At 30.3% G+C, this 24,420-nt stretch overlaps 12 protein-coding genes across 12 annotated transcripts in view; 8 read left to right on the top strand and 4 right to left on the bottom strand.

Moving 5' to 3' along the window:
* The window catches only part of BX663DRAFT_295706 (uncharacterized protein), a 4,303-nt gene extending 3,464 nt beyond the window's left edge, over positions 1–839 (bottom strand). The window contains exons 1-3 of the mRNA XM_051522023.1: positions 472–839; positions 297–399; positions 1–220 (exon numbers count right to left, since the gene is read on the bottom strand). The exon at positions 1–220 is cut by the window's left edge and continues 662 nt beyond it. Coding sequence (XP_051377769.1) covers positions 1–220; positions 297–399; positions 472–653 — 505 coding nt within the window. The 5' untranslated portion in view covers positions 654–839. The remainder of the gene's footprint in view (positions 221–296; positions 400–471) is intronic.
* Positions 840–1,181: 342 nt separating this feature from the next.
* Positions 1,182–3,462, bottom strand: BX663DRAFT_295644 (asparaginase-domain-containing protein). The gene is made up of 2 exons (XM_051522022.1): positions 2,676–3,462; positions 1,182–2,612 (listed from the first exon to the last, which is right to left on the bottom strand). The coding sequence occupies exons 1-2, from the start codon at positions 3,148–3,150 to the stop codon at positions 1,300–1,302; spliced, it is 1,788 nt and encodes a 595-aa protein (XP_051377768.1). The 5' UTR covers positions 3,151–3,462; the 3' UTR covers positions 1,182–1,299.
* A 488-nt stretch (positions 3,463–3,950) lies between these two features.
* On the bottom strand, positions 3,951–5,868 carry BX663DRAFT_490608 (uncharacterized protein; the record flags this gene model as incomplete). Its single annotated transcript, XM_051524968.1, has 5 exons — positions 3,951–4,339; positions 4,362–5,033; positions 5,094–5,148; positions 5,221–5,651; positions 5,709–5,868. 5 exons carry the CDS (start codon positions 5,866–5,868, stop codon positions 3,951–3,953), a joined length of 1,707 nt encoding a protein of 568 aa, XP_051377767.1.
* Positions 5,869–6,364: 496 nt separating this feature from the next.
* BX663DRAFT_444408 (casein kinase II subunit alpha) lies at positions 6,365–7,631 on the top strand (the record flags this gene model as incomplete). The annotated part of the gene is made up of 5 exons (XM_051523622.1): positions 6,365–6,474; positions 6,557–6,770; positions 6,831–6,941; positions 7,007–7,090; positions 7,161–7,631. The coding sequence occupies 5 exons, from the start codon at positions 6,365–6,367 to the stop codon at positions 7,629–7,631; spliced, it is 990 nt and encodes a 329-aa protein (XP_051377766.1).
* Positions 7,632–7,822: 191 nt separating this feature from the next.
* BX663DRAFT_527177 (archaeal type cofactor-independent phosphoglycerate mutase) lies at positions 7,823–9,825 on the top strand (the record flags this gene model as incomplete). Its single annotated transcript, XM_051529998.1, has 8 exons — positions 7,823–7,960; positions 8,023–8,119; positions 8,169–8,244; positions 8,324–8,433; positions 8,499–8,624; positions 8,677–8,746; positions 8,830–9,282; positions 9,338–9,825. Coding segments are annotated over exons 1-8 (1,267 nt in total), but the record flags the coding sequence as incomplete, so codon positions are not given.
* Positions 9,826–9,886: 61 nt separating this feature from the next.
* On the bottom strand, positions 9,887–11,946 carry BX663DRAFT_527174 (uncharacterized protein). Its single transcript, XM_051529997.1, has 4 exons — positions 11,896–11,946; positions 11,706–11,828; positions 11,572–11,631; positions 9,887–11,502 (listed from the first exon to the last, which is right to left on the bottom strand). Exons 1-4 carry the CDS (start codon positions 11,930–11,932, stop codon positions 10,097–10,099), a joined length of 1,626 nt encoding a protein of 541 aa, XP_051377764.1. The 5' UTR covers positions 11,933–11,946; the 3' UTR covers positions 9,887–10,096.
* Positions 11,860–14,767, top strand: BX663DRAFT_565252 (uncharacterized protein). The gene is made up of 6 exons (XM_051532072.1): positions 11,860–11,878; positions 12,087–12,234; positions 12,315–12,506; positions 12,575–13,939; positions 14,052–14,323; positions 14,384–14,767. Exons 2-6 carry the CDS (start codon positions 12,127–12,129, stop codon positions 14,712–14,714), a joined length of 2,268 nt encoding a protein of 755 aa, XP_051377763.1. The 5' UTR covers positions 11,860–11,878; positions 12,087–12,126; the 3' UTR covers positions 14,715–14,767.
* Positions 14,768–14,792: 25 nt separating this feature from the next.
* Positions 14,793–18,289, top strand: BX663DRAFT_527170 (uncharacterized protein). Its single transcript, XM_051529996.1, has 9 exons — positions 14,793–15,032; positions 15,096–15,203; positions 15,288–15,356; positions 15,434–15,541; positions 15,601–15,693; positions 15,760–15,978; positions 16,067–16,976; positions 17,074–17,273; positions 17,403–18,289. Exons 1-9 carry the CDS (start codon positions 14,865–14,867, stop codon positions 18,168–18,170), a joined length of 2,643 nt encoding a protein of 880 aa, XP_051377762.1. The 5' UTR covers positions 14,793–14,864; the 3' UTR covers positions 18,171–18,289.
* A 272-nt stretch (positions 18,290–18,561) lies between these two features.
* BX663DRAFT_527167 (uncharacterized protein) lies at positions 18,562–19,186 on the top strand. Its single transcript, XM_051529995.1, has one exon. The coding sequence runs from the start codon at positions 18,584–18,586 to the stop codon at positions 19,115–19,117; it is 534 nt and encodes a 177-aa protein (XP_051377761.1). The 5' UTR covers positions 18,562–18,583; the 3' UTR covers positions 19,118–19,186.
* A 500-nt stretch (positions 19,187–19,686) lies between these two features.
* On the top strand, positions 19,687–21,119 carry BX663DRAFT_527165 (cysteine synthase). Its single transcript, XM_051529994.1, has 4 exons — positions 19,687–19,829; positions 19,890–19,931; positions 20,000–20,245; positions 20,350–21,119. Exons 1-4 carry the CDS (start codon positions 19,764–19,766, stop codon positions 21,079–21,081), a joined length of 1,086 nt encoding a protein of 361 aa, XP_051377760.1. The 5' UTR covers positions 19,687–19,763; the 3' UTR covers positions 21,082–21,119.
* Positions 21,120–21,169: 50 nt separating this feature from the next.
* Positions 21,170–21,853, top strand: BX663DRAFT_527162 (RNAse P Rpr2/Rpp21/SNM1 subunit domain-containing protein). Its single transcript, XM_051529993.1, has 3 exons — positions 21,170–21,439; positions 21,495–21,577; positions 21,677–21,853. The coding sequence occupies exons 1-3, from the start codon at positions 21,198–21,200 to the stop codon at positions 21,796–21,798; spliced, it is 447 nt and encodes a 148-aa protein (XP_051377759.1). The 5' UTR covers positions 21,170–21,197; the 3' UTR covers positions 21,799–21,853.
* Positions 21,854–21,980: 127 nt separating this feature from the next.
* On the top strand, positions 21,981–24,011 carry BX663DRAFT_490602 (uncharacterized protein; the record flags this gene model as incomplete). Its single annotated transcript, XM_051524967.1, has 11 exons — positions 21,981–22,076; positions 22,128–22,277; positions 22,398–22,533; positions 22,595–22,649; positions 22,716–22,803; positions 22,872–23,064; positions 23,128–23,258; positions 23,315–23,383; positions 23,451–23,645; positions 23,734–23,886; positions 23,949–24,011. 11 exons carry the CDS (start codon positions 21,981–21,983, stop codon positions 24,009–24,011), a joined length of 1,329 nt encoding a protein of 442 aa, XP_051377758.1.
* Between the last annotated feature and the right edge of the window lie 409 nt (positions 24,012–24,420).

Here is a 24,420-nt window from a genome sequence, read left to right as displayed (position 1 = left end):
GCTGTTGTTGTTGCTGCTGCTGCTGCTGTTGTTGTTGCTGTTGCTGTTGCTGTTGCTGTTGTTGTTGCTGCAACAAAGGAGACATCTGTTGTCCACCAGCAAGTGTATTTAAGTTTAATTGAAGTTGACTATCATTCAACATAGGGGCACCTCCATTTTGGCTTTGAATTTGAAACTTAATTTGATGAAACTTCCTTGCATAGGCTAAAACGTATTGATTCTAAGAAAAAAATATGATAAAATGAAAAAAATTTTTAGTTTATGTATTCTTTAACAATTATTTCGCGATACATTACTTTGCTTGTGCTCTTCGTATATAAAGTCAATTCAAAGTTTTTTGCAGCAGCAAAAATATCATTATCAGAAGTTGTAGGTGATAAATGTTTTAAAGCATTGCCTCTAAACAAAAAAAAAAAAAAAAAAAAAAAAAGAATAAGCTGTTAGAAACTTATCATAAATATTAAAACTTACAATTGAGAAACGAAACGAGCTCTATCCTGTACTGTAATTTCATCTCTCCAATTAGCATTTGGAACATCATTTTGGAGATTAATGTTTAAGGGATTTTGCTGTTGCTGTTGTAATTGTTGCTGTTGTAACTGTTGCTGTTGCTGTGGTTGACCAATGGGTATGTTTGGATTTTGTTGATTCATCTTGATGCATCTACTTTTTTTTGTTTTACTGGATTCAATAGATAATAGTAACGGTAATTCCAAAGCTCAGTAAAGATACATACAACTCGTGTGTATGTATGTATGTATGTATATATGTATGTATGTATATTATATGTATAAAATATAAATATATAGTTTGTTAAAAAGAATGAGAGAAAAAAGGAGATAAATATTAGGAAAAAAAAAGTGAGCAACCAGTCATACAAAAGAGTTTAACAAATCTGAACAGTGAAAAAGCAGTCAATGATTACTTCAAATGCCGCATACTTATAGCAAAGTAGTTTATTTAACTCTCACATGCTTATATTATCTTTTGCGAAAGGCTTTCAATAAGTTCAAATTTTTATAAGTTTGAATAAAAAGAATAATACATTTGGTATGTGATTATCAATTAGACATCATATGAATTGCCGAAAAGAAAATTTAAAGTATGACAGTTAAAAATAACCAGAGTAAACGAACTATCAAAGTAAAAAAAAAAAAAAAAAGATTTATAAAATTCATTGATGTATAAGATAAGATAAAAAAAAAGTTTTCTTTATTTGATTATATAGCAGCTCTTTGAAGTGAATTTTTACCTGTATTTTAATCACCATTGTACACTAATAAATATGCAATTATGTTTTTAATCCTGAATTCTATTATATAATAATGTCTCCATTTGTTCTATTGTCTCTAGTGAGACTCGATTTTTTATAGGCTGTATCAAATCATGTCTCTTCTTAAGCAATTCCAGCTTATCGAGTACAGTCATACCCCACTTATCTATTACCTTATCAAATCTATCTTCAATTCCAACTTGATTTAACAAGATTTTCAAAATAGATACATGTCCTAAAGTAACAGCTATATCTATACCACGACGTCCCTCTACAGGATCCGCCCAATTAACATTAAATCCTGCATCTAATGCAATCTGGACCCATCTTACGTTGTTACTTTTAATTGCTTTAAACCAAAAAGGTCCCATATCATTTAGCTCATTTTCTGCTAAATGAGCACCTGCCTTTCGAAGTATCGAAATTACCTCAGCTCGTTGGTGGACAACTGCATCAAATAAAGGTGTATGGCCTGAATGATCACGTACATGGATAGCTGCACCATGTAACAATAAATATTCTACAATTTTATGATGTCCCTCACGACAGGCAATATGAAGTGGAACACGCCCATCATAATCTACACAGTTAAGATTAATTGTTTCTCCTATACTTTCAACAAGTGAACGAAGGCCATCAATGTCATTCACAGCAGCAGCAGAACATAACAGAACAGGCAATAGTATCCTTTCAGCTACTATCTCTTCCTCAGTAGACATTGCTAAATCAATTTCTTCTTCTTCATTTAATCCATCAGATGCTATATCGATATCCTCTATACTAGCACGACTCATACGACGAACCAGTTTAGATGATGAAAATCTTGTGAGAATATTGACTAACATGCTTGTTCGGTTATTGGATGCACTAAAGCGTTGATAAGGGGCACGCACAGTTAATTCACCACGTAGATTACGTGTCATCATTTTACGCACATAGTCTGGATTGTTGGGTATCTTTCCAAGCAAATAGGCTAACTTAGTAAGTGCACATTCAGGTGTCATATCAGCACCTGGTACTACACCTGCAGAGGCAAGCTGTTTGCCTGTTGCGTAAGCATCTGTTACGACACCTTTTCGACATTGAGTGCAGTTTACAATGACCACACCTCGATCACTAGCTTCTTTAAGAGCAGCTAACAAGGCAGATCGAGCAGGAGCATTACCAGCACCAAATGTCTCAAGAACTACGCCTTGAATGGGTGGTGCTAAAAAGGCGCGAATTGTGCTGTCACTGATACCTGGGAATAATCTGAGTGAACCTACATTAGGATTTAGATTTTTGGAAACAGTAAATTTTGCAATTTGTGTTGGTCGAAGTACTAGTGGCCATTTAACATCTAAGAAAAGCAATTTTAGTTTATTGACAAAAAAAAAAAAAACGAATCAATCACTATATTTACCGATATTAATGCCCACATCCACCAATGGAGGAATATTAGGAGAATCAAATGCTTCAAAATCAACAGCACTAATCTTACTTGTTCGGTTGCCACGATAAAGTTTTTTACCGAAATAAAGAGTAACCTCTGGAATAACAAAGTGTCCTGCAATTGTAAGAGCGCCTAAGAGATTTTCAACGGCATCATTTCTGACTTCAGTCAAAGGAACCTGAGAACCTGTAATAATCACTGTCTTGCCAAGCTCCTCTAACATAAAGCTAAGTGCGCTTGCTGTATAAGCCATTGTATCAGTTCCGTGCAAAACAATAAATGCGTCATAAAGTTCATAATTTTCTTTAATATCTGCTGCAATTCGAACCCAATCTAAAAAAATTACCAAAATAAGTAATTTCCGACTTTTTTTTATACACAAATGAATAAATATTTTTTTTTTTACCTGACATAGTAATATCACATGAGTCCAAGAGAGGCGCATACTCTAAAATAGAATATCTATGAACTATACGTGAGACACAAATGTCTTTTTTTCCCCTGTCTTCAATACCTGATTCTTTTTCCAAATAAACTGACCGGTGTAATAAGGCTTGGTAATTGAAGCATCTTGACTTGTCCTTTTTCAGAACCATCTTGTTGAACACAGCGTACTGGGTTGGTAATTTTGCCAAAATCATTTGCAAAATTATCAGATATATGTAAACTTTGAAGACTGTCGAACGATGAAGAACGCGAAAGTGATTCTGTTGGTCCACTAGTAGGATCATGAAAACGACGTACTTTAGATAAAGATTCTGCAAAATAATTAGGAAGCTAATCAAGAAATAATAATAATAATGTGAATCAAATATATTGATCATAGCGTAAAAAAGCTTACAGGAATATAACCATGTTCTGGTGTATGTTTCATGCCAATCGTGCCACCCGTGTAAATAATAAGTACTCTCGAAATAGCTACACTTTCAAGTTAATGAATTGTTGTCAACGTGCTTTTTTTTTTTTTTTTTTTTTTTTTTTTTTTTTTTTTTGCTTTTATTTTTATTTTACCAGGTGCCAACATGTCATTACGATCAACACTTAACTGGTGCCCTACAGCAGCATTTTCATAAATTAAGCTGTCATTGGTTCTCATCAATGTCTCTGAAAAATGATTTTTAGACTGCATGGAGGTTAATTATAACAATGTTTTTTTTTCTTTTTAAAAAAAAATGTTTAATAAAGTTTTTATTGATTTTTTTCAGTCAAACTAGATCATCAGTCGGGCTTTTTATAAAAGATGATTTATATAAAATTATTTTCTATAGATAACACACTACTGCCTTCTTCTGTTTGTTCTAATGATAAGGTTGAATTAAGATGATTCATCTTTTCATGTTCATGGCTTTCTTGTTTATCTGTGTTAAAAATAGATAATAAAAGCTGAACAGAATTATCATAAAATTCTTTATCTTCCTTTGCAATATTTAAAGTATTATTCAAATCAGTACAAAATAAATCCATATTGTTATATCGATTTAATAAAAGTGATTTATAGATATGATCTAATTTTTTATAGATATCACGTTTAGGCTCTATTTGGCTCATTAGGGTTATTAAATAAACACGTAATGTATTCTTGAAAAGAACCGATTCAAGCACTTTTATGATTTTGTTTAGTTCATAGTGTCTGTCTATTATTATTATTATTTTTACCTTCATTTAACCTTTCATTTACAAATCGAAGCTTTTCTTCATTATAGTCAACAGTTACCTTTTCATCTAACAATCTTATCCATCCTTGCATTTTTATAAGCTTTTCCTTATCTGTGGTGTTCTTATTAGTCTGATTTCTCAATTCCTTTAGTCTTCTTGCTTCTTCTCTATCTACAGCCTCGGAAATTAATCGTGAAAGATAGTGATAAACTTCGTTTTTTAATCTTGCTTCCCCCACTTTTAAATCCCGTTTTTCTTGTTCTGCTTGCAGTTTTGCTTCCATAAGCTGCTTTTTTCTTTCTATCTCTTCCAATTCAATTCTCTGTCTTTCGATTTCTAATAAACGTTGTCGCTTAGCATTCTCTTCAGATTTTACTTCAAGTCGTCGACTTCGTTTTCTTGGTAATAATTCTAATTCTTTTATTTTTTTAAGTTTAGCTTCATTTCGTAAACGTGCTGCTTCACGAGCTTCTAGTTTGTCTATCACTTCTAGACCAATCTTGCAGATATGTGTAACCAAGTCTCGATTTGAAGTACGGGCCTGAAAATCCTTGACAATCTTGTGCCATTCTTCAATAGATGAACATACCAGCTCAAAAGTAAAGTTAGGTAACTCTTGATAGCTCTTTTTAGATAAAATTCGAGGTGATATTTCTCTATATAATCGAGTACCTAATCATAAAGTATCAGAAAGTTGATTTCTTTTTTTTTTTTAAACTTATGCTAAATTACCTCCAAAATACCAATACGTCCATCCTTCATGATCTTTACCTAATGGATTCATTCTCTATACATATATATATATATAAAGAAGTGATGAATAACATAAACTCACTCATTTTTTTTTTTTTGTTCTTACTATCGACTCTGGTGTTGTTTCATTTCGATATGCCATAAAACTTTCTTCCCCAGCATTCAAATGAGAATGTTCAATTGTCTTTAATAAGTTGATTTTATCCATAATAGGTAATTTTGAAAATCGATCTGAATATTCAGGAAATAATTTTAGCACATGATCTTCGTAATTTTCATTATTGACTTGTTGACGTGTTAGTGGATTTAAAATACAAGCCATAAAATCAGCAATCGTATATTGCAATCCTCGTTTTTGCGATTGTGTACTGCTATTTGTTATAATACTTGATGTATCGTCCTCTAAATCTAGCTGAGAAAGGAGTAATTGCTCTAATCTTTCAATAGTAAATGAAGTAGGGATTTTGAAATAAGATCTGAAAAGATAAAAGAATTGAAAGGCAGTAATGAATTTCCATGAAGCATGAAGAATTTCCTCTATAGGAAGTTTTTAATAATAATATTATAGGTAGAAATCAATATCTATAGTAATACCTGGTGTAGAATTATTTTCTGTCACTGTTATTACAGGCTTTGTATTAGCTAAAGTAGAAGAGGTCCTTGATTGTTGTTTCTTTTTTACTTCCTTTGCTAAAGTGCTTTTTTGTTTCTTTTTACTAGTGGCAGTATTGGTAGATCTTCTACGTACAGGCATTTTTTTTTATTACGTAAAAAATAAAATAAAGTGCTATCAAAAAATTAATTTTTATATGTGTATATATATTTTTTTTTTTTTTTTTTTTTTTCATCGCGTTTACTATAATTCGCGACAAAAATTAGTATTTAACAAAAAGAAAAAAAAAATAAAATAAAATAAAAGAAATAGTACAAATAGCATTTCATTTTAAATGAACTTCTCATAGATAAGAGGAGAGTAGAAGTTGTGAAAGAAGGTGTAGCACATAGAATACTCGTTTCAAGGGAAATAATATATAGTTTTTGCAAGCACTAATTATATTTATATGCGTATACACATACATTTTTTTTTTTTTTTTTTTTTTTTTTTTTTTTTTTTTGGTAAAAACCCAATTTATTCTATGTGTGACTTCAGGATTAATTTAAGGGAATATTTCAGAGGAAAAAAAAAATAATAAGTTTTTATTTTATTATAATTATTGTTATTATCTTTTTAACTCTAAAAGATGAGTGCAATGCCTATAAATACGAATAATTCTAAAAGTATAGCCCGGTGTTATGCTGACGTGAATTCTAAAATGCCCAATTCTTATTGGGATTATGATAACCTTCAAGTTGAATGGGGGTAACAAAAAACAAAAGAAACAAAAAACAAAAACAAATATGCAATTTTTTATTATTTTATTTACTTATCTTTTTTTGTTTAGAAATCAAGATAATTATGAAATTGTTCGTAAAGTAGGACGTGGTAAATACTCTGAAGTATTTGAAGGTATCGACATTACCAGCAACCAGAAATGTATTATCAAAGCCTTGAAGCCTGTAAAAAAGAAGAAGATTAAACGTGAAATCAAGATTCTTCAGAATTTAGCAGGTGGAACGAATATTGTAGGTCTCTTGGATATTGTCCGAGATCCCATTGTAAGTTATAAGTAAAAATGAGATATATTATAATAATAATAAGAACTTTTATATTACTAGTCAAAGACACCAGCTATTATTTCTGAGTATGTTAATAATACCGAATTTAAAATCCTTTATCCTCGTTTCACAGTTTATGATATTCAATATTATATGTATGAATTATTAAAGGTAAAAAAAAAAAAAAAGAATAATCATCATGTATTTATACAATGTATTAAACATTAGAAATACAGGCTTTAGATTACTGCCATTCAAAAGGTATTATGCATCGTGATGTAAAACCTCATAATGTCATGATTGATCATGAAAAAAGACAGGTAATGCTATATGTATATTAAAGTCTGTAACATATTTATTAGGATTATACCTAACGTTTGTTTTATATAGTTACGTTTAATTGATTGGGGATTAGCAGAATTCTATCATCCGGGAACAGAATACAATGTACGTGTCGCTTCAAGATATTTTAAAGGACCCGAACTTTTGGTTGATTTCCAAGAATACGATTATAGTTTAGATATGTGGAGTTATGGCTGTATGTTTGCCAGCATGATTTTCCGTAAAGAGCCCTTCTTCCATGGCCATGATAACTATGACCAATTAGTTAAAATTGCTAGAGTTTTGGGTACAGATGAATTGTTTAGATATATTGAAAAGTATTCCATTACGCTTGCACCAGAATACAATAATATTCTTGGTAGACATTTACGTAAACCTTGGAATAAGTTTGTGACAAATGATAACCAACGCTTTGTTACTGATGATTCACTTGATTTCTTGGATAAGTTATTAAGATATGATCACCAAGAAAGATTAACTGCAAAAGAAGCAATGGCACATCCTTATTTTGGTGAGTAGCAAACTGTTTATATATAAATAGTATAGAGTAGAGTATTAATGTGTACCTTAGATGCTGTGAGACCTAAATAAAAATGCTTTAGTTTGCATGAATATTTCATACTTTTAAGAAGATAAAATAAAATAAAATAAACTATATATTTATAAATAAATAAATATTTTTTCTTTCTTTCTTTCTTCCTTTTTCATCTTTTTCTTTTACTATATGAATAATAATAAAAAATTAATATTCTTTATGATAGATGGTTTAGGTGATATTGGTATTCCAGAATATGATTCAAAAACACCTTTACAAGTAGCTAATACACCATGGCTTGATCATTTAGCAGGTTATTTATTATAATAAAGAAGAAAAACTACATATGCTAATAATACTGATGACTAAAATTAGAAAAGGGTATAAATGGTCTTTTAGATCCAGTTGAACCAGGTTTAGCATGTGGATCGGATACAGCTCATATGTCAATATTGGGTTATGATCCCAGAATGTAAAATTATCTATTTATCTATGTATGTATGTTAATAATAAGTACATAGTTATTATGAAGGAAGAGGAGCCTTTGAAAGTATGGGTGCAGGACTTGAAATGAAACCTGGAGATATTGCCTTTAAGGTAAATAGATACATGAAAATAAAAATAAAAAAATACATGCATGTATATGTAACACTATCTTTTTACTATACATGTCTAGTGTAACTTTGCTTATTTAGATAAAGAAACTGGTATAGTGAAAGCAAGAAAGGCAGACCATCATTTCGATGGAACATTAGGCTTGGCTTTATGCAATGCTATTGATAATATGTACTTCTCTTTTAGATATATACTGATTATCTACAACATGTATAACATATCATTATTTTATTTAGAAAATTACCCTCTTTTCCTAACTATGTCATTGCAGTTAAGCATACCATTGAACATCGTTGTAGTGTTAGAATAAGAGGTCCCAACTTGAGTTCAAAAATTACAGGCACAGACCCACTTAAAGACAAGTAAGAAGAAACATCTATATACAAATTACTATATATATTAATACTATAAAAGCATACCACTTATTGAATGTAAACCATTTGATGCTCATCTTAATGATTCTTATGCTATCATGACAAGTCGCGTAAGGATAAACAAAAATATACAGATTATAATATATGTATATATCTATATATATATATCAATTCATATAATACGCTTGACTAGTTAGTGAATGAGCTATCATCTGAATTCTACAAAATTCTCATTACCCATCCTATCAATCAAGACAGAATTAAACATCAAAAGCGACCTATTAACTGCGTGTTATTGAGAGGATGTGGTAACTTTCCACGTATACCTCAAAATATAGAACAACTACATGGCTTCAAGAGTTTTTTAATTGCTCCTACATGCATTATAGCTGGGATAGGATTGGCATTGGGTATGGATTTAATTCATGTAAAGGGAGCTACAGGTGATTATAATACAGATTTTCATGCAAAGGCAAGGGCTCTTTTAAATCATATCATTCAACCTCAATATCAGTTTGGCTTTTGTCATCTTAAGGCTGTGGATGATGCTGGCCATGATAAAGATATATTAAAAAAGATACATTACATAGAGAAAATAGATGAAATGATTGGGATCGTTATAAAGGACCTATACTGTCACAATAAGGTATACTCTATATCAAATTTAATTCATTGAGCTACATTCATTATTCATATAATAGGAAACTAAATATACTGTGATTGTCACTGGTGATCATACAACATTAGTACAGTTTGGTGATCATAGTTGTGAACCTGTACCTTTTGTTGCTACTAATATACCACATATTTACAAAGATTCCGTTAAAACATTCAATGAAATTTCTGCTGGACAAGGCGTCTTGGGTAGATTTTGTGGTAGTCAGGTAATGAAATTAGCAAAAAATGTAATGAAATAATAATACTACAGTCAGTACGGTTGATTTTGTCCATCTTTATATAAAAAAAAAGGCGTTTGTCATTATGCTAAAAAAAAAAGGGAGACAAATGAATATAAACTTTGCGACAATTTGGCTTTTTTTTTTAAACGACAAAATGCTTTTCTCAAAACGACAAATAGATTTTATTTTATGACAATTATTTTTAAACTACTGACAAAATCAGTCTTACTGACTGTAATAAATAAAAAGTATCTCTCTCTCTCTCTCTTTTTTTTTTTTTTTTTTTTTTTTTTTTTTTTTTTTTTTTTTTTTTTTTTTTTTTTTTTTTTACTTTATTTGATTTTATTTTAAATCACGTATAGCTCTCCTTTTTTGACTTTTTATTGCATTCTTTTGACGCTTCTTCAAAACTTCTTTAATAAGAGGTCTCTGCTCTCTCCATTTCTTTTCATATTCTTTTTCATCTTCTTGTGCTTGAAAGATACCTTCTGAGTCATAAGCATAGCAACTCCTATTTTACACACATTGGTTAGATAGATACTCACTTGTAGGTTTTACTACTTACTTTTTCATTAAGGAAGGGTCATCTAAATGGAAAAAGAATAATACGCCTAAACCAAGGCGCCCCTTAGTTGCTTCTTTAGATGCAAAAGTGGATGATATAAATTGTTCCTCATGCTTGTCATCTTTCTTACTAAACAATGATGCATCATCATCATCATTACCACCAAATAATGTGAATGGCTCATCTTCCGCTCCTCCAAAGAGTGGTTTTAGATTTGTATTCACTTCAAAATGTTTCTCTGTAGATACTTCTGGCATAGCTGTAACATCAGGCTTTCTTTCATGCTGATCAAAGAAATCATCATCACTATTAGTATCCTCTTCCTCAGATGTTTCCCTATTTTCTTCCTCATGATGAGTAAGGTATTTAAAGGCATCTTCAGCATCTGGATCAAAACGAGCTGCGCTAGTCCATGTACTCTCTGCCTTGGATTTTGTATTATCTACTTTTTCATTACCAAACATCGATCGAAGTACATCCAACGCTTGTGATTTTTCTGCACCAAGCTCTTGAGCAATCTCATCTTCTTGTACTTGTTTCACTTTTTTATTTTTATCATCATCTATAAAATCCTCACTTAATTTGAAACGATCATCCCCTTTAAACGTTGACTGAAGTTCTAGACGCTTTCGTCCCTCTTCACCTTCCAGCACTGGATTCACCTTAATATCATATTCGTCATCACTTTCATCATCAGAATCAAACATCCATTTTATTGCATCCTTAGGCTGGTTATCTTCTTTTTCATCATGAACTATATTAAAGGCATCCTCTGTATTTATTCTATCATCATCGTTATCAAACTTTGTATGATTTCTTGATTGCAAGTCGCCAGCAAGTGCTTGACTGATCAGTTCCTTCTTTGCTTTTTGTTCGTTAAACATTTTCTCCATAGCAGCTTTTCTTTTCTCATCATCTGTCATTATTATCTTGGGTTCATCCTCTGTCATTATTATCTTGGATTCATCATCTGAATTTTCTTGCTTCTGATCAAACCAATCTCCTTCTTCATTATTATTATCAACTGACGAGATTAGGCGATGAATGGGTTTCATCTGTACTCCTAAATTATACAGCTTGCTCAGATTATTTTTATAATGGGAAGGATCAAATACAAAGCGGGTGCCATTTGGCTTTCGAAGACGCATAACAGCAATCGCACGACCATAGCGTCCTCTCTTCCATCCTTTACGAAGATTATTATCAGTAACAGGTGTATCGATATCTTTAGCATGGAATGCTTCACTTTTATCATTCCATCGACTTAAACGTTTTAACCTTTTAGCCTCCTTTTCAGACCATTGAATATCTCGTAGACGTTTGCGTTCCTGCCAGTCAAGTGATGCCTCTTCTAGCTTAAGTATATAACCTCTCCATTTAGCCCCGTTATAAACACTCAGACCTTATTTTATAATAAGAGTTAGAAATAGACAATGTAGTGATGTTTTTTTTTTTTTTTTTTTTGACTTACAAGACTCCCATTGCTTGGGTGTTGTATGAATCGTCATGTGCGCAAATCCTCTACATTCATCTAATTAACAATAATAATAATAATAATAATAATAATTAAAACGAGTACAAATAGTAATACAGACATGTCTTTACTTTCTACATTTTTGGCAATATTAACATGACTGACAGAGCCAAATTTATTAAATCGTTCTTTGATCTGCTCTTCTGTTGTCTGAGGATGTAAACCACCAATATAAATACGTTTATCGATAGGTTCTATACATTATACATGTTTGTAATACTATTAAAAAATATACATGTATATTAATGTTTACTGACTTACCTGTTATGTTCCCTGCTTTAACTGAATCTTTTGACATGTTTTCATTCAAAATAGATCTCAAAAAAGAATAAAAAAAAAAAAATATTTTTTTTTTCTCAATTATTGTGAACTCACACACACACTCTCCGACAAAATACATCAAGAGTCATCTGCTTTAATATAAACAAATACATAAAAATATACATGTTTATTTTTTTTTCATACATTTATTTATCAATATATTGTATATAAATGAGCAAGATAACTAAAGAATTTAATGTTGATGATTTAGATCAGTTATTAAATTCTGACCTTGATAATGTTGATAATGACTTGGATATAAATGACCCAGAGTTATTGGTATAGTAATGCTCGAAATGTTTATACAAAAAAAAAAAAAAAAAAGGCGATTTATTTATTTATTTATTTATTTTTTTTAGAAACAACTACAAGAATTAACTTCTTCTTCTACTCCTACTCCTACGTCAAAGTCAAAACCAAAGGTTCTTAACCCGGTTGCCGATATTAATTTTAATATTGATGCTTATACTAAGCTTGCTCAAGGTCAAGATGATGATGATGACATTAAAGTAGAATTTGACGAAAAGGATTTAAATGATACCAATTTATTGGTACGAAAAAAAAAAGCAAAAAGTAATCTGGAATGATTTATATACATATATCTAAGCTTTAACATTAGAATGAACTTTCATTAATTAGCCAAGAATCATCTTTAGCGCCTAGTCAAGAAGTAAATGACTTGATCAACATGGGATTCACACAAAAGCAATCTGAAAGTGCATTAGACATGTTTGATAACAACGTAGAAAGAGCAGCTAATTACTTGTTTGATACACCAGTACATAAAGAGGAGCCAACCAAAAATGATGAAAAGAAGAATCCTCAGTACTGGAAGGAAAAAGTACAGGAATATCAATCTTTGGCTTTAAATGCAAAAAGACAGGGAGATAAAAAGAAGGCTATTGCCTTATTACGTGAATCGAAAGAATATAATGCAAGATATCAAGAGTTAATTCAATCACATGAAGAGTCTGATAAAGGAATAGCGAAATTAACAATAGAGCAAAGTGCCAATTCATCACCGCCGTTGCCTAAAAATGAAGCTACTGAAGATAGAGTATCCACATCAGTAGATATATTAAAGGCAGATGCAGCTAAAACAGATATATCTAAACCAGAGATACCTACAACTAATATACCTGCATCTGCGATACCTAAAAATGAGATACACAAGTCTTCAGCTAGTCAACAAGAAATTCAAAATTTACTTTCAAAGGTGATCACACTACAAAGACAATACAAAGAAGCAGCTCTTCATTATAAAAAACTTGGCAATTTTTCTATTGCAAAACAAATGGTTCGTACCTCTAAAGATCTTTTACACTTGGGTATTAGTATCAAATCTGGTGAAAGAAGTAGATTAGAAGACATCCAACTCCCTGATGCACCTGATATGACATTAGGTAATGATAAGCCGTCATGTCCACAGTCTCAAGATGAAATTAAGGCACAAATAAAGTATCAAATCAATATGTGTCATCAGTTATCTCTACAATCCAAACAAAATCGTCATTTCTCAAAGCTTGAAGCTGCCTTCTCAAAGGATCTCAAATCACTTTCCGGATCCTTTCATTACGAGACAGTGCAATATGTCTATGCAAATAAGCTTGATGAAATTCCTGAAAATATAATGCAACTTAAAATTCTAAAAGCTATTCACTTACCCACATTAGATATCGCAGGCACCCTTGAGCCATTTGTAACATGGGATCTCGGAGGCTGGCCACCAGAGTCCTCTCCACAGGCATCCTTAAATAAGGGAGAGACGCCTGTTGTAAAGGATGCAAATTTTGATTTTACTTTGATGATACCTATCAGTCGTTCTCGACCCTTTCAACGTTACTTGCAACGTAAGAAATTAACACTTGAGGTCTTTCATAATCGATATACGTATGGGTTTTTTAGAAGACCTATATCATTAGGAAAAGCAGTGATTCCATTAGATCAGCTCTTAACCAAAGCCACTCTATCTGGCATCTTTGATGTAAATATAAAACTAAAGTAAATGTATTTTACTTTTTTTTTTTTTTTTTTTTTTTTTTTTTTTATTCAATTTTCATTCGATTTTTTTTTTTTTTTTTTTTTTTTTTGTATAGTTATTGGATGGTGGACGAAAAAAGACAGGAGGTAAACTTGAGCTACAAGTGAATTTGAGAGAACCGTTAATAGAAAAAGATATGATGAAGCGAACTGAAGATTGGCTAGTATTGGATGGAAGTGAAGTATCTAATTATTTAGTAGCCGCAGGATTAAGTACATCAGCACAAAAACCTGTTTCTCCTAAAACAGAAATTAAGACAGAATCAACAACTCAGGTGGAACCAATAAAAGATAATGAATTGAAGACTGCAGAAGAAGAATTTAATAGGTAAAAAATAAAATAAAATAAAGTTATTAATTTATAATAATGACTGACATTACTGTTTAGTGTGGAGGCACTTGTTTCTAATATGGTTTTAGAACATGAACTTAAACTTACAAATTCAGAATTATCAATATATCCCAATAAAGAAGAATTAATAGATCGAAAACAAGCACTCGATATTAAGATGAATATGCTTATAATTCAAGTGCAAACAGGTCTTTTGGATATGGAAACTTATTTAAAACAAGTTGAAATAAGAATGGAAAAAGATCGTCGATTAGCCATGATTTTTAAACGACATGGACGTTTAGATTTAGCTAAGGCAGTACTGGTAAGAAAAAAAATCATGCAAGATGAATTAGAAGAAGCTAAAGCAGCCATAATGACACAATAAATTTAATGTTGTACAAAGATTCACAATAATAATAATAATAATAATAATAAAAAGGGCAATTTCTTTTCTTTTTTTTTTTTTTTTTTTTCTTTTCTCAAGTCTACTTAATAACTTGTTATATACAAATTAATCCATTCCTTTCCTTTCATCATGTTAACAGCATCGACTATTCCTTCATCAAATGCTTTTGCTTCTACTAATTTAGGGTCGCTAATGCCTTCTTCTTTACAATATTCGAAAAGAATAACTAACAATCCTTTAACTGAGCTTATTGAGACAGAACAATCCTATATGGAAACATTGAAGATAATTGATTCTGTAAATATTTTTAATCAATCGATAGTATGATAAACACAGAAAGAGCTTAACTATTTATAATAGCAAATTGCTCCCATTTGGATGAAACAAATGACATCTGCTGCACCTGATTTCTCTGAGCTTTTAAAATGTATACATGATATATTAAAAGTGAATAAACAATTTTGTATGGTAAAAAAAAAAAAGAAAAAGGATATAGAATTATGGTTTGATTTTACCAAGCTAGTTTTTTATTTTTATTTTTATTTTAAATAGAGATTGACAAATGTTACTACTACTCATTCTCAAACAACAAGTGAGCTCGGTGATATTCTTATACAATGGGTAAAGAGATAACCATGATACTATTAACATGATACAGTATTTATAATACATCTATTTATGTGTATATATCTTTAAAGGTCAATGATTTGGAGGCTCCCTATGCAAAATATTGTAAAAACTATATCTCGAATCTTAATCAGCGTCATGATATCCTTAATAATCCCTCAATAAGAAATATGCTTCAAGTAAAAACCTGCTTTTATTTTTATTATTATTCTATATTTACCTTTTTTTATTTTATTAGAAATTATCAAGTAATCTTTCTTGTAAAATTAACCTAGAAACACTCTTTCAGGCACCTCTTCAGCGATTAAAATATTATAAAGTTTTATACAATGTAAATAATAATTATATAAAAATAGATTTACTACTATTATCTTAATATATTTTTATATTTATTTAGAATCTATTAGAAAGATCAGACTCAGGTAGAACAGATCATAAATTACTCTTGAATGCAAATAAAAGAATTGACACTGTTATGATGTTGATTCATCGTACAACTACTCCTCAAGCTAATAAATTGTCTTCAATTCAAACAAATTTTTGTACTGATTTGGCAACATTTAAAAGACAGGTCAATTGTTCAAAGACGATAGATCTTCATACTGGTGTAAAAATGGTAAAAATAGATTTTATTGTTGTACAACAACAATTAATTTTTTTTATTGATTTATTTATTGATTGATTGATTGATTTTTATAATATAGAATTATGACCAATTACATTTATCGAATCATTCTCAGTTAGTTATGAGGAATAGCTTTATAATGTTGCCGACAATGGTTCATGTGCATCTAGTATTGACAACTGAAGTGCTAGTGATTTGTGAAGAAAAGAGTCATGATCAATACTTTTTATTATATACTCCTATTCCTATTAGTGACATCACTGTAAAGACTGTGAATGAAGATATTTGCTTTACTATTTTGGGGAAAAAGCAACTTTTATTAACAACTGATTCAGTAGAAGTTAGAAACACGTGGGTTGGTAATCCTCCAACAGCTGTTTCTCGACCTTTAAGTGATGCTGCTCATAAGAAATTGTTGGCAGCAGCTAACCACCCATCAACAAAAAAACCAAATATTCGAGATACAGATATCTTTACTTATTATTCTGAATCAGGTGGAGTTTCTCCTTTAGAAAGTTCAGATGAGGAGAGTAATACTAGAGATACAATTATGGACATTTATGATACGCATATCAATTCATCTTCTTTACTACCTCCTGCTATTCCTCCCAAAGATGTTACACGGCAATTACAAACGAGTAAGATGCCGCCAAAAAAGGGTAGCACCAACGTGCATGAAAACTCTGTCCAAATGACTTTTCTTCCTACTGCACAAATCGCAACCCTATCAGTTTCTTCTTCTTCTTCTTCTCCTAAAATGAATAGTAACCATTCTTCTTCTCCAAGGAGTCCCTCTTCTCCAAGAGCAGTTGAAGTTCAACAAGCCATTATTCCTCAAGCTATGCAAGCCATTACTCAAAAAACAAACGATTATCTTTTACAGCAACAAAATAAAGATAGATTTCAACCTATTACAAATTTTCAAATGCGACCCTCTGTTCCTCGTTCTTCTTCTATGAAAGAACAACAACAACAAAAGAGTAGTAATGGTCAGTATCCAGGGTGAAAAAAAAAAAAAACTAATTATCATCTTATACTATTTTTATTAAATATAACAATCTACTAACTATTCATCTTCCTTAATAGGTAATTATTCACAAAAGCCATTACCACAACAACCGTTGTCTAGTCAACCCTATATCAATAAAGCAGATGGACAGCACAACAATCGATCCTATAATAATAATAATACAACACCTTCTCATTTACAACAAGTATCTTCAGGACGATATAGTCCATCCTCAAATTTAGCTCAATCTCATTCAGAAGACTTTTCTCCTCATAATGTAAAGCATTCATAACTCTACTATACATACATACACACACATATATATATATTATATATATATTTATATATTTTATATAGAAAAACTTTACTCACTTTTTATTTTATTTTATTTTTCCCCCCCAAATAGCCTAATATGCTCAATGATGTTAGAAAAATCCTTTATAGTAGTAATCAATGTGAGGTCTTTCATTGGAGCAATCAGTCCTGGTATGCTACTGATGGCCCCTGTTTATTACAGATCCGCCTTACCCATACAAATCGTATATCTGTTACTGTTCAATTACAAAAGACAGGACAACTTTATTTGAATGCTTGGATTATGGCTAATACAGTCATTAGACAACCTTCACCAACTGATATCAACATTTCACTTTATTTAGGAAACCAAAAGGAGAACTATTTGATTCATTTTAAATATCCACAGGATGCAACTGTCTTTTCTACTATTTTAAATAATGCTCAACGTCAACAACAACAACAACAACAACAGCAGCAACAGCAACAACAAACAATATTAGATGTTGTAGACGATGAGCCTTTAGACACAGTTAATGTACCTCAGACACTAAAACCTGTGATGCAATGTAAGGCAAAACTATTTGTACAAAATGAGACGTCAAACTGGAGTACATTTGGCTCAGTGACGATGAGAATTAGTCAACAAGCACCTAGTATGCGTATGCTAATTCAGATTGAAAATGATAAAACTAAATTGGTACACGCTATTGTAAAGAGTGGCAATGTGGAACGAATGGGTCCTAAACGTATTTCATTCTTACTGACAGATGAATCATCCAAGACAAGTATTGTTTATATGATTCATCTTCGAGAAGAACAAACTGGGAATAAAATTTATGAATATTTGCGTACAAGGAATGCCGAGAATGGATGGTAGACAAAGAGGAGTTGTGTAATTTTATAGACGCCTTGTTTCTTTTTCTTTTTTCTTTTTTCTTTCTATATAAATATATAAATATATATATATATATATGCATACATTAATAAAATATATATATATATATATATATTTATATATATATACATGTATATATGTATATGTATTTAGTATACAAGACCTTACGTTTGTTTTCTTCCATAAAACAAACCAAAAATAAATTTTATAGAAACACTTTAATAAATATATGTCCTTTGTTATTATATAATGAAATCCAAATGAAATTTTGCATAAATACTAGATGCGTAAAATAGATGTATATAAATATAAATATTTGTATACATGTATATGTATATATCTATATCTATCTCTATCTCCATATCTATCTATATATACTTGTTTCTTCTTGAATCATGTCCTTGTTTGATGAACAAAAAGACGATTATCTACAATGCAAGATATGTTATAAGCAATTCCCTAAATATGATCAACGGGGATTCCGTAATGCAGGATTTACAGCTCATCAAAATAGATGTATTGAAAGAAAAAAGCCAAACTATTTAACTATGATTGAACAACAACATTCAAAGCCAAAACATAGATTACTACTACCTGCTCCAGAGAAACAACAACAGCATTCATCGTCTCTTACTACACCGAATTATATGCCATATTCTATTTTATCTACACAACAGAGACTACTATTACCTGAAATTCAAACACAAGCAAAGCAGATCAATACGAATACGAATTCTATTGAATCTTATCTTTACAATAATCAAAAGGATGATAATACAACATCTCCTTCAACTCTTTTAATGGATCCTATGATGATGACTTTATTACAATCAGAACTACCTATCTTTCAATGCGATTATTGTACACCTGATGAATATGGATTTCATCAATTACATTGTATAGCCTTTATCCCTTCAACGACTCATTGAGAATGTATAGCCAAAAAAAAATATAAGTCTTATACACATCTATGAAATAATAATAATAATGAAAAGAAAATACCTTAATATCAATAATATATACAAGCAACACAAGGAAATTATGTAATACCATAAATTATGTTTAATAAAATTTATTATTTATGATAAATAATTCAAATGAGCGTATAAATTCTTATTATATTCTGAATAATATATCTTAACAATACACTGTATTTTTGACCAACCCTATTATTATGTCTTGTTGTGTACCAAAACCCACAGTGAAAAATGATCTTTCCTTTTCTCCTTTACGCGCCCCTGTACCATTTCACTCTGAATATTACCGAAATACTTTCTACAATAAGTTTGATCAGCTTGTTTTATATCATATAGTTTTTTTCTTTTCTTTTTCACTAGTAGCCCATTATTATCTTTTGTCATAAAAAAAAAGAGGGGGGGAGGAGAGAGAGAGGGGAGTTTTTGTTTTTTCCGACCAAGAATCTAAACAATAAGTTTTACAAATTGCGTTATTGATAATCTTTTTTTTTAATTTTTAATTTTTAATTTTTTTTTTTTACCCCACTTTAAGTTTATCCTTTTATTTTATTTTATTTTTATTTTTATTTTTTTTTATTCATTTCCACGAAAAAAAAAAATGAACTCTTTACGTTTCATTACTCGCCGTTGCTTCACAACTGTTCATCCCGGTACTCGTCCTAATGTAAAGTATTTAATGAACCTATTTGAATTCCATATGAATACTAATCTTTTATTTTACTAGATTACGGATGGATTCATTGGCGCCATTGGCAATACACCTCTCGTAAGTCATATATACATATATATATATATAACCTAGTATGTTCACATAATTGAACATGTCATGATTAGATTCGTTTAAACAAATTAAGCGAAGAAACTGGTTCAGAGATATTAGCTAAAGCAGAATTCATGAATCCAGGTGGTTCTGTCAAGGACAGAGCTGCTCTGTATGTCGTGAAAGATGCTGAAGAAAGGGGGCTAATCAAAGCTGGCGGAACTGTTGTTGAAGGGACTGCAGGAAACACAGGTATTGGCTTAGCTCATGTTTGTCGTGCTAAAGGATATAAATGTGTTATCTATATGCCCAATACTCAGGTAATAGAACGAGCACTATATATATATATATATGTGTGTGTGTGTGTGTGTGTTAAAAAGAAAAAAAAATAAAGTTATTTATTTAGTTATTTATTTATTCATAGTCACAAGAGAAAATTGATTTGCTACGTATGTTGGGGGCTGAAGTATTCCCTGTTCCTGCTGTCGCATTTGATAATCCTCAAAATTATAATCATCAAGCTAAACGTCATGCAGAGTCTCTTGAGAACGCTGTCTGGACAAATCAATTTGATAATATTGCTAATCGTCGTGCTCATATTGAGACGACAGGACCTGAAATTTATGCGCAAACGAATGGTGAGGTAGATGGGTTTGTATGCGCTACTGGTACAGGTGGATCCCTTGCAGGTACAGCACGCTTCTTGAAGGAAAGATCAGAGGGTCGTGTCAAGGTGTTTCTCGCAGACCCACCTGGATCTGTTCTTTATAGCTATTTCACAAGTGGACATAAGCTATTTGAAAGATCTGGGTCATCAATTACTGAAGGTATTGGCCAAGGCCGTATTACGGATAATTTAGCACCTGATGTGGATCTTATTGATGGTGCAGTTCACGTTAAGGATGAAGATACCATTCATATGTTATACAGATTGTTAGATGAGGAAGGCATTTATGTAGGTGCATCCTCAGCTTTGAATGTTTGTGCTGCTGTTCAAATGGCAAAACAACTTGGTAAAGGCTCTAAAATCGTAACTCTTTTATGTGATGGTGCCTATCGTTATCAATCACGTCTATTCAGTCGTCAATGGTTAGAATCAAAAAACTTGACAGATGCTATACCTTCTCATTTGAAGAAATATGCTGTCTTACCTTAGAAAATTTTCATTGAGTTTCAAAAAAAAAAAAAAAAAAAAGTACAATAATAAATCATTTTTGTTTATTTATTTATTTATTTTTATTTTATTTTATTTTATTTTATTTTTTTTCATATATGGCTAAAAAAGAGAAAAAAGCGGGTGTGAATCCTAAAAATATTCAAGCCTTTGAAAGACTTAATTTTTTACATCAAGCAGCTGTGTTAATGTCAACTATTCAATATGAATCAAATCAAAATGATAACAAGATGAATATAGATCAATCGTGGCAAGGTGATCCTAAAGGCACATTACATGCCACATCACGCTATTTAAATAATAATCTGAAGCAAATTACAGCTAAATTAGTAATGAGACTGTAAATAGATTGAGTAAGGCAGATGTGTACATTTATTAATCTGATCATTATATAGAGATCCAAGTGTAAAAAGAACAATATGTAAACGCTGTGATACACCTTTATTACCTGTCATAACTTCAACTCATCGAATTCGATGTAAATATATGTGTATATATATATTTTTTTTTTCTTTTTAAAAAATGAAGCTATTTTACTTACCTTTATATACATACATACATACATGTATATATATAGCTAAGCCTGTGCCTACAATGATCCAAACATGTAAAATATGTAAAGCTAAAAGAAAATATACCTCTCAAAAACCAGATTATGAATTATTTAGTGAACGATCTGATGTTAATAATGATCAATAATTATTATGATGTAAAAAATGTGTCATATATTTCTATTTTTTTTTTAAAAAAAAAAAAAATTAAAATAAAATAAAATAAAAATAATAGATATGCTTTTATTTTTTATTGTTTTATTTTATTATTATTATTATTATTATTATTTTTTTTTTTTTTTTTTTTTGTTTTATCAACTAATTTTAAAAATGTCTATTCATGATTTCAATGAGCAACAAGGACTTTCTTCTTGGTCTTTTGATACTACCAATGCCTTTGAAGAAAGTGCTTCATTCTATGACCAAGTAAACATTGACAATAATTATGCATTATACATATTAATCTCGATATTATAGAATTTAGCTTCCACTTCTTCCTACGATCCCTTTCAATCAAATAAACAAAATACAAATGAACAATATAAAGCAGAACCAATGACGATTAAAGTAGATGATCCACTTAAAAGCAGTGATGGTTTTTTTGTTACATATCGAGTATTCACAATGGTAAAAAAAAAAAAAAATGATAACCAATAGTGCTTTATCTTACTGCTTTTTTTTTTTTTTTTTTTTTTTTTTTTTTTTTTTTTTTTTTTTTTTTTTTTTTTCTTTCTTTAAAAAAAAAAGACGGCATTACCTAATTATTCAGTAGATAATCGACCCGTACGACGTCGTTTTCAAGATTTTGTATGGCTTCATAATGCATTATCAGTTGAATTTTCTACTTGTGTCATACCTCCATTACCCGAAAAGCATCGTTTAAGTATGTACACTAGAAAGAATAAAAATAAAATAAAGACGAGATATTCATATTCTGTTTATAGAATACATGAAAGGAGATGGATTTGATTCAGCATTTATTGAGCATAGAAGACTATGGTAAGGTGTTTGAAGACATAGAATAGAATGGATTCATTTATATTTTATTTTGTTTTTTTTTATTAGTTTGCAATGGTTTATGGATAGAATAGCAAGACATCCTTTACTTCAAGCATCACACTATACACGACTCTTTCTAGAGTCTACAGATTTTGTAAGTTCTTATTTTTTAAAAAAAAAGAAAAAACTTGTATATATGAATACATATTATATGTTTTATAGAAATCAGATAAGAAAATATTCAAAGCATCACTTCATCAAAATCATTCACTATTCGGATCATTATTTAAATCACTTGTAAAGGTGAAGAAACCAGATGAAAAGTTTATTGAAATGAAGGACACAATAGATAAATTTGAAGATAACTTGAATATTGTTGAAAAATTATACCATCGAATTGGCAAAAGACAACAAGGTAAGTAATGCATGATATGCTATTTTTTTCTTCTTCTTTTGGACTCATACTGTTCTAATATAGAATTGGAACAGAATTATAGTTTATTTGCAAGCAGTATTCGTGGTTTATCTGCATTAGAAACAAATGTAGACCAGCCATTACGACAATTTGCAGAAGCAACAGAGTCCTATATAGAAGCATTAAAAGAAATGGTATATAATAATAATAATAATAATATAATTTAATTTATGTTATTTATATTATCTAGAGAAAACAAGAAGATTTATTGTTTTTGAATGATGTACACGAGTTGATTAACTATTGTCATGCAACTAAAGTAAATAAATAGATGCAATTTGAATAGAAATGTATAATTATTTAGCATTCCTTTATATCATTCATAGGAACAACTGATTGAAAGAGATCAAAAACAAGTTAATTTTGAAGATGTTTCAGCTGCATTGCAATCTATTGTACTTGAAAGAGAAAGGCTATTATATCCTGGTAAAAATTTGGGCAGAGCTGCTGCAGGCAACATGAACATCACGGATATTATGCAAGATAAGATGAGTGATAATGGGAAAGCAAGGACTGAAAGGGTCTTTAGGTTAGAAAGAAAAATAAAGGAGGCAAGTATAAATTGAGTAGTGATATGTTTGCTTAGACTAACGATGAAAGAAATAATAGCTCCAGGATGAAGTGACGAAGGCAAATGATATTAGTAACAAATATTCGAGTCAAATGATGAAAGAATATGAAATATTTAAAAAATCCAAAGAAATTGAACTAAAGCAAGGATTAGCTGCTTATGCTGATTGTCATATTGATTTCTATAAAAAGGTAAAAAAAAAAATTAGACAAAGAAGTCTTTTATTTATTTGAATACTAAATATTAAGAATAGAGTATTTCTATATGGGAGAACATTTTACCTGTATTGGATCAAATTCAATTAGAAGATTTATAAATAAACACACATGAATACATATAATAAAATCTTTAAATACATGCAGGTTATTATTTTTTTTTTATTATTTCTTTTTCTTTTAATTTCTTTTTCTTTTCCAGTTCCTTTTTCCTTTATTTCTTCATTTTATATTAAAGTGCATGTCGACACTGCCAATTACAAGTAATAATGATTTAATGGAACATAACGATGAAAAAGCACTTTATGATGATAAGAAATTAGATCCATTTGATTTGACTTTAAATCCAGAAGATGAAACATTATTATTTAATCAACCACAAGCAACTAAATGGGAACTATGGAGCTACTATTTATATTATAATGGTGTAAAATACAAAAGGAAATAGACTAATAGTTGTAGATCAAAAAAGTACCTAATAATAATAATAAAAAAAAACGCCTTTCTTTT

This window comes from Cokeromyces recurvatus (genome assembly GCF_025118155.1).
Source record: "Cokeromyces recurvatus strain NRRL 2243 chromosome Unknown BX663scaffold_50, whole genome shotgun sequence".
NCBI lineage: Eukaryota > Fungi > Mucoromycota > Mucoromycetes > Mucorales > Mucoraceae > Cokeromyces > Cokeromyces recurvatus.
The sequence above is the reverse complement of the archived record's forward strand: the minus strand, read 5'-3'. Positions and strand labels throughout refer to the sequence as shown.